The sequence below is a fragment of the Bombyx mandarina genome, chromosome 07, assembly GCF_030267445.1.
Source record: "Bombyx mandarina strain Sakado chromosome 07, ASM3026744v2".
Taxonomy (NCBI): domain Eukaryota; kingdom Metazoa; phylum Arthropoda; class Insecta; order Lepidoptera; family Bombycidae; genus Bombyx; species Bombyx mandarina.
Window position 1 is genome coordinate 12826187 of NC_143214.1, and position 17500 is coordinate 12843686.

At 41.0% G+C, this 17500-nt stretch overlaps 2 protein-coding genes across 2 annotated transcripts in view; one reads left to right on the plus strand and one right to left on the minus strand.

The window, feature by feature from the left end:
- The window catches only part of Naam (Nicotinamide amidase), a 37747-nt gene extending 26834 nt beyond the window's left edge, over positions 1-10913 (plus strand). Inside the window, exons 5-8 of the mRNA XM_089728878.1 lie at positions 4335-4463; positions 5311-5479; positions 5908-6050; positions 7438-10913. Of these exons, the coding sequence (XP_089585004.1) occupies positions 4335-4463; positions 5311-5479; positions 5908-6050; positions 7438-7527 (531 nt within the window). The 3' untranslated portion in view covers positions 7528-10913. The remainder of the gene's footprint in view (positions 1-4334; positions 4464-5310; positions 5480-5907; positions 6051-7437) is intronic.
- Positions 10914-13803: 2890 nt separating this feature from the next.
- On the minus strand, positions 13804-16685 carry LOC149502738 (uncharacterized). Its single transcript, XM_089728852.1, has 3 exons — positions 16418-16685; positions 15529-15687; positions 13804-14748 (listed from the first exon to the last, which is right to left on the minus strand). The coding sequence occupies exons 1-3, from the start codon at positions 16500-16502 to the stop codon at positions 14528-14530; spliced, it is 465 nt and encodes a 154-aa protein (XP_089584978.1). The 5' UTR covers positions 16503-16685; the 3' UTR covers positions 13804-14527.
- Between the last annotated feature and the right edge of the window lie 815 nt (positions 16686-17500).

A 17500-nucleotide genomic window follows, 5' to 3' on the forward strand; every position in this document is an offset into this window, starting at 1 on the left:
TAGCGTCCTATTTTATTACGTGATTGTTTAATTCGCTCTGAGGATACTTACCGGTAAAGTGTCATCTTATGAGGTTGGCAACTATGTTATCGCTGTAATGAATGTATTGTCCTTCTTCTACAAACAAAATATCTCGCATATTAATTCCTTTTATTCATTAGACAGAGCGATGATGCTTAGAACACACGGAAGCTATATTGTATGGTGTACCGTTTTATCTTATTTCCTGATTGCTTATGCAACTGAATAATCACGGTCCGTCTGGTTATATGGTATGTTATTGCAGGGGCCCTGTAGGTAGCGGCCTCCCCCCGGTGAAGGTCAAGGGGCGACCTGAGGGGGTGAGGCCGCGCGGCGCGCTACCAGAGCACTCTAGCACGCTGCCGTGTAGTGAATAGAGCGACCGGTCGACGGTGTATCGCGTCCCGACCCGGCAGGCTGGTTCTGGTCCAGCGGGGTATTCCGGGACACCAGCGGCACCGTCTGGGCGGCCCGACGGACTGCCGTACCGAGACGGCCGACGTTTCAGAGCCTTAGATTCGCCTCGAAGGCTCCGTCGGCTGGGCGTCCTTGGGGTGAGCCGCGCCGTCTGGTTGTAGTGTTGACCGCGGTAGCCCCCCTACCTCATCCGTGTTCTGACCTCGGAGGGGATCGGACGTCGGGTGTAAGAGTGCAGGGGAGTCGTTTAGTGGGTGGGCCCTAAAATCCTTGGGCCCGCGGTCTGCTCACAACACCATGCAGATCGTTGAGTCTCACATACCCCGCGCGCCCCTTTTGCGCGGGGACCTCGTAGGAGGTTCGGCCCTCTACCCGAAAAAAAAAAAAAAAAACGGGACCCATAGACAGTAACAAAGTAAATATCGCCACCCCCATTGAGACATGAGTTCTAAGTCTCACTTCTGTAGTATAACGGCTGTCCCGCCTTTTAAACCGGAACGAGTTAATGTTTCGCGGCAGAAATAGGCAGAGTGATGGTACCTACCCGGTGCGGGCTCCCAAGATTAGGACAACACTAGACCTACTCCCAGGAGAACCATTAAACCGACTTAATTTCTTGGGTACCAATATACCAACTGCCAATAGTACACCGCCCTATCTTTATCTTTTCCAGGATTTCTGTAAATTAAACGGTTGTCTGCAATAGATGGCTTTTAGCGATAAGACCGCCTTTTGTACAAATGTATCTGCTTGTTGACTGTTTTTTTAATGTTAATTTTGTTTTGGTATGCCATTAAGTATTCTCTCAATATGGTAAAATAAAATTGGTTAAAACCGGATATTGCGAATCCAATACGTTCACAAATAGATTAATCTAAGTGAAGTCAATAGAAGGTACCCAAGAAAGGGGGCGTTAGAAGTAATAATTCTTTAAAACTGTGCTCCGTTTTTTTTTTTATTGCTTGGATGGGTGGACGAGCTCTCAGCTCCACATTACTGCTTCACGGCAGAAATAGGCAGGGTGGTGGTACCTACCCTACCCTTCTATCATATACCATTTCTTCGCTCACTCCCCTCTTACAGCCTGGCCACGGGACATTCGCCGATACGAATATTCGCGCGGTGCGAACGGCGAAGCGTCTAGCGACTAAAATAAGCGCATAGAAATGTACCTAACAAGCCACGCGCACCGGCGACCGGCGAAGCGACCGGCGAAATGTACCGAGCGAATCGCGCGATGCGGCGCGGGCGAGCAAAACAAATGCATGAATACGGACGGCGCGAGCCACGGAGTCGAGCGGTAGTCGCGGCGAATAGTACAGTGATTAAATGAGTTTAGTTGTTTTCGCCGCGAAAAATTAACGCCGAAATTTTTATATTTTTTATTTATTTTTTCTTTTATATTTTTAAAGTCGTCGTGGCCTAACGGACGTCCGGTGCAATCGTGTTGAGCGATGCACCGGTGTTCGAATATCAGGCAGGTACCAATTTTTGTAATGAAATACATACTCAACAAATGTTCACGATTGATTTCTTTTATATTTTTTATTTATTTTTTCTTTTATATTTTTAAAGTCGTCTTGGCCTAACGGACGTCCGGTGCAATCGTGTTGAGCGATGCACCGGTGTTCGAATATCAGGCAGGTACCAATTTTTGTAATGAAATACATACTCAACAAATGTTCACGATTGATTTCTTTTATATTTTTTATTTATTTTTTCTTTTATATTTTTAAAGTCGTCGTGGCCTAACGGACGTCCGGTGCAATCGTGTTGAGCGATGCACCGGTGTTCGAATATCAGGCAGGTACCAATTTTTGTAATGAAATACATACTCAACAAATGTTCACGATTGATTTCTTTTATATTTTTTATTTATTTTTTCTTTTATATTTTTAAAGTCGTCTTGGCCTAACGGACGTCCGGTGCAATCGTGTTGAGCGATGCACCGGTGTTCGAATATCAGGCAGGTACCAATTTTTGTAATGAAATACATACTCAACAAATGTTCACGATTGATTTCTTTTATATTTTTTATTTATTTTTTCTTTTATATTTTTAAAGTCGTCTTGGCCTAACGGACGTCCGGTGCAATCGTGTTGAGCGATGCACCGGTGTTCGAATATCAGGCAGGTACCAATTTTTGTAATGAAATACATACTCAACAAATGTTCACGATTGATTTCCACGGTGAAGGAATAACATCGTGTAATAAAAATGAAATCCTCAAAATTATAATTTGCGTAATTACTGGTGGTAGGACCTCTTGTGAGTCCACACGGTTGGGTACTACCACCCTGCCTATTTCTGCCGTGAAGTAGTAATGCGTTTCGGTTTGAAGGGTGAGGCAGCCATTATAACTATACTTGAGACCTTAGAACTTATATCTCAAGGTGGGTGGCGCATTTACGTTGTAGATGTCTATGGGCTCCAGTAACCACTTAACACAAGGTGGGCTGTGAGCTCGTTCACCCATCTAAGCAACAAAAAAAAAATAGCTGAAATACTAGCTAGACCAGATATTTGGAAGTCTAGCCACCCAAAGTATTTCTCGTACTTCTTGTGGAATTCTCCATCTTTAGGTATACTCCGATTCTTATTCAAATCATGTACTTCACAATCTTTTCCAAATAATAGGTCCTGAACCAAAAAACTATTAATTTGTAAGCAATATCGAGATAATTTCGATATAGACATTTCGCTGTCGGACTTCCTTACTAGTCGCGGCGGCGAACGTGAGTACCCGTGGCCTGCAAACGGTGCTGCGCGAATGGTCGCCTCGTCCACCGCTTCGCTGTTCGCACCGCCGATCCCCGTGGCCAGGCCGTTACCCATATCGTCTTTCAAGTATAGTTCGTTATGTATTATCGAGTTGATTTAAGGGAAGGTAAAAATTCAGATAGCAAATACGGTTTATTAAATTTAAAATCAATCGTTATTTGATAAATGGTGTCTAATCGTGACTTCAATCACGTTAATGTAGATAAACAATATCCTTTGTGTTATTTTCAGTACCCCTAACAATCCCGTAACAATCTGTATGCGAAATTTCATTTTTCTTGTCCTTCCTATGCTAATAGCCTTGATAGGCTATTTCAGCTTAGCTTTGATGTGTAGGTGAGTTCACGGGGCTCAAACCAGAGTATTGCTAACGCTGGCCCTAGCAAGAGCGGTGCTTCGCAGAATCTACCACCGGATCTGAAACGCGACCCACTGAGATAATCGGCGAAAAACTCAGTGGCTGTGTCTATGGGAAATTTCATGATTATAATCAATCGATTGGTTAAAACGTGCAAACGTGACGAATAAACTCACCTTGGCATTAGAACTATTCATATATAAGTTCAAAATAATTGCAAGATAGAACCCTGCTCTGTGAGCGATGACACTAACAACGATGGCCCCCAACGTAAGACGCACGATCTTTTCGTACGCTATTTTATGATAACGGAAACACTGGCTTCTGTACTGAAATGGAGTATCTTACGTATAGAGTCGTTAATGTTACTTTTTTTTTTTATTATTGCTTAGGTTGGTGGACGAGCTCACAGCCCACCTGGTGTTAAGTGGTAACTGGTGCCCATAGACATTTACGACGTAAATGCGCCACCCACTTTGAGATATAGGTTCTGAGGTCTCAGTATAGTTACGACGGCTGCCCCACCCTTCAAACCGAAACGCATTACTGCTTCACGGCAGAAATGGGCAGGGTGGTGGTATCTACCCGCGCGGACTCACAAGAGGTCTGAAGAAGAAGTTTGAAGTAGTTTTTGTAGTTGCTGAAGAAGTTTTTCGCAACGATTTTTTTTTCGAAATTTTGAACTATATGTGGTTCTCATAATATCCCTTAAATCTAATAGCCTTTCACTAATATTTCACCCCCGGTGTTGTTATAGGTGTCGGCGGACAGGGCAGCCGCCTACGACACGGTGATCTTCGCCGGCCCCCCGCCCATGAGGCAGCGCCTTTGGCCGCGCCACTGCGTGCAGGACACATGGGGTGCCGAGCTGCACAGCGACCTCAAGGTTGTAATTCACATGACAAACAAACTAACACTTATCAAGTTGTTTATGCAGAAAAGTCGTCGGGGCCTAAAGGATAAGACGTCCGGTGCATTCGTATCTAGCGATGCAGCGGTGTTCGAATCCCGCAGGCGGGTATAAATTTTTCTAATGAAATACGTATTTAACAGATGTTCACGATTGAAGGAATAACATCGTGTAATAAAAATGAAACCCGCAAAATTATAAAATTATAATTTGCGTAATTACTGGTGGTAAGACGTATTACGAGTCCGCAAGGGTAGGTACCACCACCCTGCCTGTTTCTGCCGTGTAACAGTAATGCGTTTCGGTTTTCGGATTGAAGGGTGGGGCAGCCGTTTCTGCCGTGAGATCTTAGAACTCATGTCTCAGGGTGAGTGGCGGCATTTACGTTGTAGATGTCTATGAGCTCCAGAACAACAATAACAAGCTTCAACAAGCCTAGCATATTGCTCCCAGTGTCGAGTTTCAAACCTTCAATCCTTTGCATATAGTTCAAAAATGTGTGCTTTTCTCGTGAATTGGCCTCTCCATGTAGGCTGAGAACGACAGACAAGACGTCGGTGAACCACGCACCACGGAGTCTAGACGGAAACAACAGTAATTCGCTTAACTAAGGAAACATTATTGTTCAGAGATTTTTTGGGACGGTCACAACTTGGGATAGTCGGGTCTGTGGTAGTTACTCGGCGGATGAAGACTAGCGTGACGACCATAAGCAAACCCGAGACCTATCGCTGGCCGGTCGGTCGCGTTCGTAATACCTTCAGCAACGTATTCATAACTTTAAAGACCACTTCATTGAACAGCCGGTCCGGTAACGTTGCAGATAGTCGAGGGCGCCACGAAAGTGTACAAGGGCACCAACCCGGAGGTGGACTCGTACTCCGTGTTCTGGGACAACAAGAAGCTGACCGACACCAGCCTCAGCACGCAGCTGCGACTGCGCGGCGCCACCGACATCTACATCTGCGGGCTGGCGTACGACGTGTGCGTCGGTGCGTACCCGGGGGGCCAGGGGGACCGGGGGCAGTGTGGGGGATGGGGGGGGTGGCCTCGTGAGCTCTCTGGCACATGTAGCTCTGAGGAATTGTTCGAGATGATACCGTCATCTCGTTTTTACCATCGCACCGCCCGCCACCGGAGTAGAGTTCATCCATACTACCTGAAGCCACTGCCATCATCCACAGTGCGTTTCCAGAGGCCTCTTTTGCCACGTACCATCCGGTTTTGGAATGAGCTCCCCTCCACGGTGTTTCCCGAGCGCTATGACATGTCCTTCTTCAAACGAGACTTGTGGAGAGTATTAAGCGGTAGGCAGCGGCTTGGCTCTGCCCCTGGCACTGCTGAAGTCCATGGGCGACGGTCTCGTCTGCCTACAAGGGCAATAAAATGTAGACCAATATATGAAATTGTTTACGTGAAGGTGCAACGATAGCTGACGCGCTGGCCATCGGCTACCGCGCCGTGCTGGTGGAGGACGCCAGCCGGGGGGTCGACCTCGCTGACATCGAGAAGACGAAAGCAACCATCGTCAACAACAACGGAGTCATCGTGCGCTCTGACGAGGTGCTTCTTGTTTCCTTTACCTTACTGCACCGCCGACCGTGAGGCGTGAGGTCGGCCACTGCTCGTGGCGCGGGACCTCATGACCACTTCCTCGTTCTGGCGGGGCGGTGTCCCCAAGCTTGTGACATAAACCTACCGGCGGGATACGTATGGACGAATAGTAAAGTATATATCAAATCATTTTTTTTTTATTCAACACAAATGAAAGTACATACTTGTTGAACGTCAAAAAGAACTACCGCCGATTCACAAAAACTAGCCTCCGTCTTGAGAAAAACTGGCAAGAAACTCTGCGGGCATGCCTTTTTTTTTTAAATATTAGATATTTTTTTTGGTATATAATATGTATAATTTGAAGACATTCTACTGACGATGTAGGGCAGACCACCCGCCGACTCCTCTATGAGACAAATAGAAGAAGTAGATCACGTAGTTATCACTCACTCCGCTATTGGAGACTAACACCCGTATCTTTAGTCGTTTACACGAGCTTAACTCGACTCGACTCAACCTCCAACACGCGTTTTGGTATGATTAGTCGTAAAAATAAACTCCACTCAAACGTCTTTGGAAAAATTTCCTAACCGGAGTGAAGTAAGCGAACTGTCAAGTCAAGGTACGTCGCGACGTACCTTGAACGTTCCTCAAGGCTGGTTTTCTATCAATGTCCAAATAGTATGTGGACCGCAAATGGAAATATATGATATTGTTGTGCAATGGCCTGGATCTGTGCATGATTCCCGCATATTTTGATAATTTAAGTTTGATAATATTTATTAATAAAGTAAATAGTTCGAGGTTAGACATTTGAAACTCTTTATTTTATTTACCTACATAAGAGACATATTTTGCTTACTACCTGATAAATAAAGTCAATGCGATTATAAGTTTTATTTATATAATAATAAACTGGTGGTTGTGGAAAAGCACTTCAACAACACGATGCAACCAAAATCACACAAAAGCGGCGAATAAAAATACAAAGCCGGATCCGAAATCTAAAATAATAATAGGTTAGAAAATAAATAATACACTTTCAGATTTACCGCACGCACACATATTTACGAATAACTCAGCAACCAAAACATCAAACAAGTTCATCTAGTGTCAAACAGACAGCGGCAGCTTGACTTTGACATTAAACAATGACCATAGACTACAGAACTCTATGGGTTTGATGCTAGCTTGATCAAATTTTCATCATTATTACCTCACTCGAGGACAGTTGAGGAATATTGTAATGGTCGACTAAAAATACCAAACTCGAGTAAGTTTCGAGGGAATGCTCGAGCATCATCGGATGAGTTAAGAGTGGAGGACTATTTTACGAAACGTCTAAAGATACGGGTGTAAGATTTTCTAATTATTATTTTTAAATTCGTTCTAGGTGTTACCGATGGTGGAAGGGAGGGACCGGCGGCCCGAACTGGGCTACAAGCTCGCCATGGAACTGAAGAGGGCTATGGAGGAAAAATAAACTCAAAGAAATACATTATCGACGCTTGTAGAGCCTTAGCTAAAGCACTGTTTGATGTTCAATAACACTGTCAATGTCTTGTAGAACGTAACGTCACCTGTCAGAATGACAAGTGCTTTTTAACTGTCAACGTTTTTTGTTGACAGTTTTGTCTACTTTAATTAGTGCATTTGACACAGTAGTTTTTATTCTTTAATTGAGCACCAGTACCCTAAATTGAAGATTTATGGAAGCTATAAATTAGATTTATAAATTTTAAAGCTTGGCGTGCTACTGTTTTTTCTGACGTTAAGTACTCTATTTTACCTTTAAATGTTATTTATTTATTTGTATATTTATTAGATTTTATTTTAATTGACTGTGTTCCCAGTGTTATAAAGTATGTAGAATCTCAGATTCAAAAATGACAATTAATTCTAGATCGGACAATGTATGAAATGTACATTTGATTAATTTATTAATATTGTGGTATCTTCAAGTTGTATAGTTAAGATTGTTCGGTGTTGCTACTGTTGATTGCTGCGTGCCATCCCTGCCACGTTTTTATAGTCGATAGGACATCCCTAGACTCGTCGAGAACATTCCTCACAAGTCGAGTACATTCGACGCGTGTTTCCGTTATCTGACAATAGATGGCGTTGTACTCCTCAATCGTTCGATGTTACTAGATCCGTCGATATTCGTTCGGCTATTCGGCGATAGATGGCGTTACTCTTACCGGCGTAACACTATAATATTGCAACGACGCTTGAGAGTTATGTTTGTTTGTTGAAAACATTCCGTCCCATTTCCCGATACAAAGAGAAAGTGTCTCCATCTACAATCGGTAGTATCATCTAGACGAGCCGACGCGAGGGGCCTAGTTGCCGCGGGGGAGGCCGGCCCTCCGCCACGTCGAGCGAGGAGGCCCGCCGACCGCACCTCGTGTGTATCGCGATACTAATGGTGGCTGCCGGGGTAAAACAAAAAAAATGACAATTGACCTTTTTTTTTTGTATTTAAGGTGAATACAACAGTACACGGCTTACACGGATTTGCTCGGTTGATGTTCCACGCGGAGCTCTATTGTATACACATATTGTATAGTCGGGGTTGTCAAGTTTTTGTTGCTTTGATCTATGCTATTTAATATGAAGCACTATTTTAAGGACTTTTTGGCGGGAACGCGAGAAGTGAAATTGTGTGATTTATCTTATTTTGTCTATTTAGTGTTTCTTCAGGCTTAAATGTGTAATAACGGTGGTTTATTAACTGTTTAATATCTGTGAAAGTGAACTAATTTGGGAAAATTAAACAAAGCCGCTGGACGTAAGTTCTCGGAATCTTCCAAAAAGTCCACTGAATAATTCTCAGTAAATGACCACCATTTTACTAAGAGTCTATTTCATCCCTTCCCATTTCATTTCATCACAGTTGATTAATGTCTCAAATTAATCATCTTCATTTAATTTCACTCCACATTATCATTTTGCATAAAATTATGAATATAAATTAAAATAAGACATGACTTAAAGTCTTAGTTACCAGGTCATAAAATTCCTTTTAAAAAAAAGCACCATTTTAAACACTATATCGACTGGCTTGTTCTCTAAAGTAGTTTATAATATGTTTTTATGAATCTTCTATATTATTAAGTTTTAAGTAATGGAAATCTCTTTTTTGTTATCCGACATTGAACTTAGTTTGTTAAGAGCAGAGATCTGATTAGACTTCGCTATTAAGTTTTTTTTAAATTGATTATTAATTTATATTTAAATTATTTTAGTTCGCCACACACATAACTCATTTATAAGGTATTTATAATTCTGATAAACCTTGCCGTATTTATTGTTTTAAAGATGCACAAGTATTTTTGGTCTGATTTTGACATTCCTATAATTTTAATTTATTAAACGCTTATCTGATATATGACGTATATATCCTTGGCAATTAAGTGTTGCTATGGTGACTTTTAATCTATAGCAGAGATACCGTTACAAAAATTCATAAAAAATGTAGCACAGGGTGTGTTTCTTTTCAAACACCTACAGTGAGTTATTGCTTTCCAGTACATATTTATATAGGACGGTGCGACTGGCGGGCGAGTGTAGCCTGCCCTGTGACGTCACGGTGAGTGGTAGCACACCCTGTATACAGAACAACCTGGTGTGATGTGTTGGCGTGTCGAGTTCTGTGTGTTCGATACTACAATAGATTGGGGGTATAGAGGAAGAATAGGAACAAATCTAGGATGTCACAATACTTTTGGTCGGGTTGTTGGAAATTTAACTTTGTTGAACTGAAAATGACTTTCATTTAGTGTTTAAAAATATTAAATAGTTTAATTTAGTCATCAAAGTTTTGTAACTCATTAAATATGTTAAAAAGTTAATTACCTAAAGCTAGGTACCTACCTAACAACTAAATAGTGAACCTATCGAAAAACTATTGTCTCCATACGTTACCCGATTCACCCAACGCCTAGGTGAATAGGGACAAGTGAGTTTTTGTAACTTTTTATTATTTTTCTTTAATAAACTATATCTTAATGCATTATAAATGAAAATTTAAACCACCGGAACTATTATGATCTCCATTGTATTACTATAACTACAAAAAAAACGATAAAAGTCAATGTCGAACTTTAAAAGTGTTCCGATTCCCCCCCCATTTTACGGTACTTATTTAGTTTATTAAAAATCAAACGGGTGTTATAAATATAATTGGATTGTGAAATATCGTATACGTACTTATTTTTTTTATTTATTTTTTATTGCTTAGGTGGGTGGACGAGCTCACAGCCCACCTGGTGTTAAGTGGTTACTGGAGCCCATAGACATCTACAACGTAAATGCGCCACCCACCTCGAGATATAAGTTCTAAGATCTCAGTATAGTTACAACGGCTGCCCCACCCTTCGAACCGAAACGCATTACTGCTTCACGGCAGAAATAGGCAGGGTGGTGGTACCTACCCGCGCGGACTCACAAGAGGTCCTACCACCACACGTACTTAATTTATTTTATTGTGATATTCTACTTAATATGATTTGTATTTTTTTTATTGAAAAGCCTGCAAATTCTTGTAATGAGTACGCCGGCTTTGCAAGATGTCATACTGTAGGCACTCTTATTAATATCACGGAATATGTTTGCCACTCCTGATGAATTGGATTTTCTGTTATATGTATATAATAAGTCTGTTTAGTTTTGCTGTAGACATTTAGAAAATTAATAATATATTCTTAGATTAATGTAAATTATTTTCAAAACACTGTAAGCCGATTGGTAATAACTAGACAGTAGTGTAGCGACCCGACGCGGCTGTGGCGGGTGTAGTCCTAATGAAATGTTTGTTCCTCGTGTGATGTTCCTCCTGTGCACTCCAATATAATTATGAAATATCAACTGTGTTTTTCATTACTTGAAGACCCTCGACCTTGGGTTGGTGGGGGATTTTTATTTTTTTATTTTTTATTGCTTAGGTGGGTGGACGAGCTCACAGCCCACCTGGTATTAAATGGCTACTGGAGCCCATAGACCTCTATAATACCACGTAAATGCGCCACCTATCTTGAGCTATAAGTTGTAAGGTCTCAGTATAGCTACAACGGCAGCAATAGCCAGTGCGGACTCACAAGAGGTCCTACCACCAGTAATTTCGTGTCCTTGTTCCTTTAATACCCCTACGGATACGCTGAAAAGGTTGAAATCGAAATTCACAACATATTTTTTCTCCTACCGACGCCGAAAGTTCGGTTTTCGTCCCGCTGTAGAGGGGAGAAAGTGTAACTTTTCTCCCTTGGTGCACAATGTACTATAACCCAGATAAGGAGTTTCTGCGCTTCTTGGCAAATAACGAAATTCGACTTTAGATTTTTAAAAGGTACATAACAGGCTTCCATATTAATTTCGTTACCTAATCGCCGGGAGCCTAAGGAATTATTCCAGCTATGCTCAGTGTGTTTAGTGCGAGTTTTTTAACGTTCTCGATAGCGTAAAAGTTAAGTCAAATTTATATGGAGTTGGAACGTTTGCCTAGGTTTACCGCTAGGGGCGCTGTTCCAGCTGCATACTTCAGATAACTTTTACGCTATCGAGAACGTTAAAAAACACGCACCAAGCACACCGACCGGTAGGTGAACTCACGGATTCAACTTGAGAGAATTAATCCTCCTAAGTCCTAAAGGGATACATTCAAAAACTATCTATAACGATAGTATAAACCTGAAAAGTATGAGTGTTTGAACGAGTTAATCTCAGGAGCTACATACTCGTTTAAGCTGATAAATTCTTTTTAATTTTATAAGATACCTCATTTATAATTTAAATACATTTAAATAAACACATTTAAAATTTAAATACAGCATGTTGCTATTTTAAGATTAGGTTGATTAGGTACGGATAAAACCAGTATATTCTTCTATCGCATAAAAATAAAAATAAAAAAAATCGTGTACGTAAAAGTACTTTAGAATACTATTCGTTATATCCTACATGTTACATACATATCTAAATAGTCTCGAACTCTCGAACTGAGTACTAAGTTCAACTTCGAGTAAGATATTAATCGTCGATCGTCCAGGAAACTGCGCAAAATCTTTTTATTCCAAATACCGCAGTCTCTCAAGACAAAGGTCTATGAGGAGTGTGTTGCTAGTGATGACATATGGCTGTGAGACGTGGCCGTTGACCATGGGTCTTATCAGCAGGCTCAAAGTCAATCAAAGAGCAAAAGCTATGCTCGGAGTCTGCCTGCGAAAACGAATCAGGAATGAAGAGATTGGCAGAAGAACTAATGTAACTGACATAGACTGAAGGATCGCAAAATTGAATTAGCGATGGTGAACGGTGGAAGGACCACTTGAACGGTCGGTTCGTTCCTTGTCGTCTATTTTGTGTCTGTCTTTAAGGAAGTCAAAAAATGCACTGCGTGTCGCTGGTCGCTGGTCACGTACGCCCTCGTTCCATTTCTTTTCGAATTCTGTCTTAGTCTGTGTCTATGTCTAGTCGTTGTAGATCTTATGTCCTGTCAAAGAGGTTGCACGCCACGACAGATGGGCAGGAGGTAATATGCAATATTATTGCTCGTATAATAGAAAGCTGCTGGGGCCGAAAAGTTCTCGAGTGGGGATCGCGTGCTGGACAGCGCAGCATGGGTAGGTCGCCTCCCACAGGGTGTAAAGACGACCTGCTAAGTCGCGGGAAGCCACTGGATGCAGCCTGCGCAATACCGGTAATTATGGCCAACTTTGAGACCCAAACTCCTGGTTTCGTCGGTGACAATTTACACTTACGCTGTGGGTCTTAGGTTTTGTTCAATGTTCTCAAGACGTGGTTCGTGGATAAACTAAAATCAGAGCCTCTTTAGAAACATTTAATAGGTCTCTACGCCCCACTCTTTCCAACCCTTTCTCTCTCTGACTTTTCTATGACGCAGCCGAAGATAGGCGGGTCATCTAGTTAATTTAATAAAGCTAACAAGTATTTGTTAGTATTGTTTAGTTTAGTTTTCTGCTTACGTCGAATATTTCGTGAATAACAGTAACTGACAGATGTTCTGCCCGCGGCTCCGTGAGTTCTAAGTTACTACGTCTAATGCAAAGAACAGTATTTTTGAATAGCGATCTTTACGATATCGTTTCAGTATCAGCCCGTGATTTTACTGGTGGTAGGACCTCTTGTGAGTCCGCACGGGTAGGTACCGCCACCCTGCCCATTTCTGCCGTGAAGCAGTAATGCGTTTCGGTTTGAAGGGCGGGGCAGCTGTTGTAACTATACTTGAGACCTTAGAACTTGTATCTCAAGGTGGGTGGCGCATTTAAGTTATAGATGTCTATGGGCTCCAGTAACCACTTAACACCAGGTGGGCTGTGAGCTCGTCCACCCATTTAAACAATAAAAGAAAAATGCTATAGTGCTCTGAGAAATTGTACTTATGAGATGAGCCAATCAACTCCATTTTACCATTTTATCAGCATTACAATTTTTGCCATACATCATATAGGTAGTTCTGCAATGAATTCCTCTCCACAATACTTTCCATTCCATCCATGATTATTTCCATTTATATGCAGTCTTTCTAGAAATGAGGTGTGAAGCAACGGTAGGCAGCGGCTTGGCTCTGCCCTTGTCTTTGCTGAAGTCCATAGGCGACGGTAACGACTCATCAACAGGTGGGTCGTCGTATGTTAGTCTGCTTTCAATAGAAAAATCTGTAGAGACAGGTTTTCCTAGGGCTTACCTGAACTTTATCTGTTATGTGGTGGTACATAGTTTTTAATAAATAACAACACAATTTCCAGTATAGTTTTTTATTTATATAATACCATCAGTATACTGATTCTAAATTGATTCATATATGCTTAGCTTGTATTTACCAACAGGCTATAATAACCCAAAAAGAATATATTGTATATGTATATATATATATTAGAAGGCCACAGTTATATATATATATATATGTCGTGGGCGGCAGCGGCAGAGATGGCTGAGCGGTAGTTTCGTCATCACTCGTATTCGATTGAACTCAGTTTAGTCAATAAAACTTTTTAATAATAATTATTGAAACTCAACACACACAACTTTCACAATGACAGGATAAACCGACAGTTTCGTTGCACATACCGACAGACCGACTGACTGACTGACTCACTGACTGTCTGTCAGAGACTTACTGACTGAGACGGACCGACCATCCGATATGGCCTGCATGACTGTCTGACACGGAATGCCACGACTCTGTCCACGTACCGCCATTTTATACTGTGGCGTTACGTAGTCTACCCTTCATTTTGTGATATTTATCAAAACAACATCTCATCATTTAAAATAATAATCAAAACCACCGTCTTAATATTACTAAAAGTCGTTATCCACGACAACTAAAAGTCGTTATCCACGACATATATATATATAACTGTAACCTGCCAAGGATGATGTGCGTCCTTGGCAGGGCTAACGGGGACCCATCGTGGTGGAAGCGTAAGCCGGCGAGTCTTGAGCGAAATAAATCAGGTAACTCAAAAACTTGTCAACATTTGTCGGCTAAGATGATTGCCAATGAATTCAGTTAGCTCCATGATAAACTGTTTTTTTGTATTTGAACTACAGGCAATGAAGATCTCATATGCTCTGATATAGTCGCTGACTTCAAAGGTCTTCAAATACTCGTATAATATATGTAGAACATCTTTTAATAGCTCTTTTACTTGCTCCCATATTTCTCGCAATGGTACAACCTCTAAAAATATGGTAAAATTAATTTAGCTTTTTTATAATTTCTGTTTTTAAAGTTTTTAAAATATTGTGTACGAATGAGTCTAATTGATTTTTCACAAAAAAAAATATATTTTATTGCTTTGTTGGTTGGATGAAGTCATGGCACACCTGATGTTAAGTAGAGCCCATAGACATCTACAAGGTAAATGTGTCACCCACCTTGAGATATAAGTTCTAAGGTCTCAGTATAGTTACAACAGCTGCCCCACCCTTCAAACCGAAACGCATTACTGCTTCACGGCAGAAATAGGCAGGGTGGTGGTACCTACCCATGCGGACTCACAAGAGGTCCTACCACTATTAATTACCCAAATTATAATTTTGCAGTTTGCTTTTTGTTACATGATGTTATTCCTTCACCATGGAAGTAAATTGTGAATATTTGTATATTTATTTCATTACAAAAATTGGTACTTGCCATAATGCACTGTTATTATTTTTTTCAGGCTGTAGGCCCAAACTCATGCATGACCTATGTCTATGGGACATGTGGGATATTATGTTGGGAGTGGACAAAGGGCCCAAGAATGCTTTTACATGACATATGCTATAGTAATAACTTCTGCATATTATCAAGATATGCACAATCAAATTACATTCCATATGGAAGTGCGTTTATATGTGCTCAGGAATGATAATGTTAAAATATTGATTTACATAATTCTGTTGAAATTTCTGTGGATTCAGAGGTTTTGTGGTTGATGATGTCAGAATGTTTTGTTTATAAAAAGAAAAAACTTACTTGAGGTTGAAAAACCAGCAGCTCCACCAATTCCAGCACCAATTCCTGCTCCTAATCTACCACCAACAAAAGCACCAATGATACCTCCAGCAATAGCAAGAGTCCTGGCCAAGGTTGTTGCTTCATAATCCCAAATCACGCGAATATTATAAATGTCGCCTGGACAAAATAATGTAAACTAAAATTCTACTAGATACTAATTGCATAAAGAAACTGGACACATATTATTACTGAGCGAAAAACAATCTAATTAAGCTGTTATTGAAGCTGATGGACATCTAATGTAAATGCCATCACCCAGTTCGAGATGTGAGGTCAAAGTTTCAATTGTATATTATAAAATATAATTTACATATTAAATTTTATATATGAAATCTTTCTAAATAGCACTCATAACTGCTTGTCAGCAAAAATAATTAGGACACCCATTCTGACTTAACAATATGCCCTAACACAACTAGACGTAACAACAACAGTACAAAAACTGCTAATGTCTTCAGTGTAATGCAGCCTGGACATATTTGTAATTTCCTGTTTTCTTCATGCAAAACTCGATTTTATTATTTGCTTTTAAAATGTGTTTGATGGTTGTCGGGAAATAGCGATTTTTTTTTCATCTACAATGGCATCTCAGTACCACCCAAACGAATTCTTCTCAACCACTCAAACCTCAATCAAAACAAACGAGTTCAATATTTAAATGGTGGAACAGCCAATTTGTTAACAAAAATAAATAGGTATTTCAAACGTTTAACTTACTACAACAAGTCGCAACGTCATGTATAGTGTTATTAGTTTAGTATTAAAATTAGTATCGTCAAAACTCAGCTGGTGTTCAATGCTGCATTTACTGCATACTTTGCCAATAATATTATCTACTCATACTCACTTATTTTCAGCAGTATTTGTTCCAATAAACTTTCATTGAAAACTCTAATGTTAGTATTCATGTTGGGTTCTATTTGTAAAGCCATTTCAAATCACAAAAGGCACCGTAACAATAAAATCACCAACAATAAAATATTGACAATCGGGATTATTATTTTATCAGGATTGTTTAAAGTGATTATTACATATAAGATACTATTGTACTTTATAAAATTTGAATGAAACCCACACGTACAATATTTTAATACAAATTAATATGAGAAATTATGCGTAGGTATGTAGTGCATATCTATTTAGATTTTTTTATTTATTGACGCTTGATTCCATTGGTCAAGCGCTAATAAAAAAAAATTCAAAGAAATCCCCGAGTCATAGAGTTTAGGTAACTTTTTTCATTCGAATTAGCAAGGGGAAAATAATTCTTGAACGAAGTTTTAAAAGTAGTAAAGACGAAGAAGTGAAATAGAAAAATAACATTATAATTCAATAAAATGGTATGATTTCGGTAATATTGCAATGAACTTTTGGAAACAAAATTAAGAATTACACATGGTATTATTTAGCAGGTAAGACCACTTTTTCACATTTCATGAGCTCCCGGTATTATAGCGTTTTTTCCCCTGCCTATTCGCTGATAGCCTAAGGGGATTTTTTTTTTTTCGGGCCGCGGGCCGAACCTCCTACGAGGTCCCCGCGCCTAGGGGGCGCGCGGGGTATGTGAGACTCAACGATCTGCAGGTGTTGAGAGCAGATCGCGGGCCCAAGGATTTTAGGGCCCACCCACTAAACGACTCCCCTGCATTCTTACACCCAACGTCCGATCTCCGTCCGGGGTCAGAACCTGGACAGAGTAGGGGGTTCCCGCGGTCAACACTACAACCAGACACGTGGCGCCACCCCGAGGACGCCCGACCGACGAGTCGTCGAGGCGATAGTCGACGACCAACGACGTCGGTCTCCGCGGTACGGCGGCCCTACCAGGCCGCGGTGCCGCGGGGCGGTGCCGCTGGTGTTCCGGGATACCCCGCTGGGCCAGAACCAGCCTGCCGGGTCGGAACGCGATACACCGCCGACCGGGTTGTTC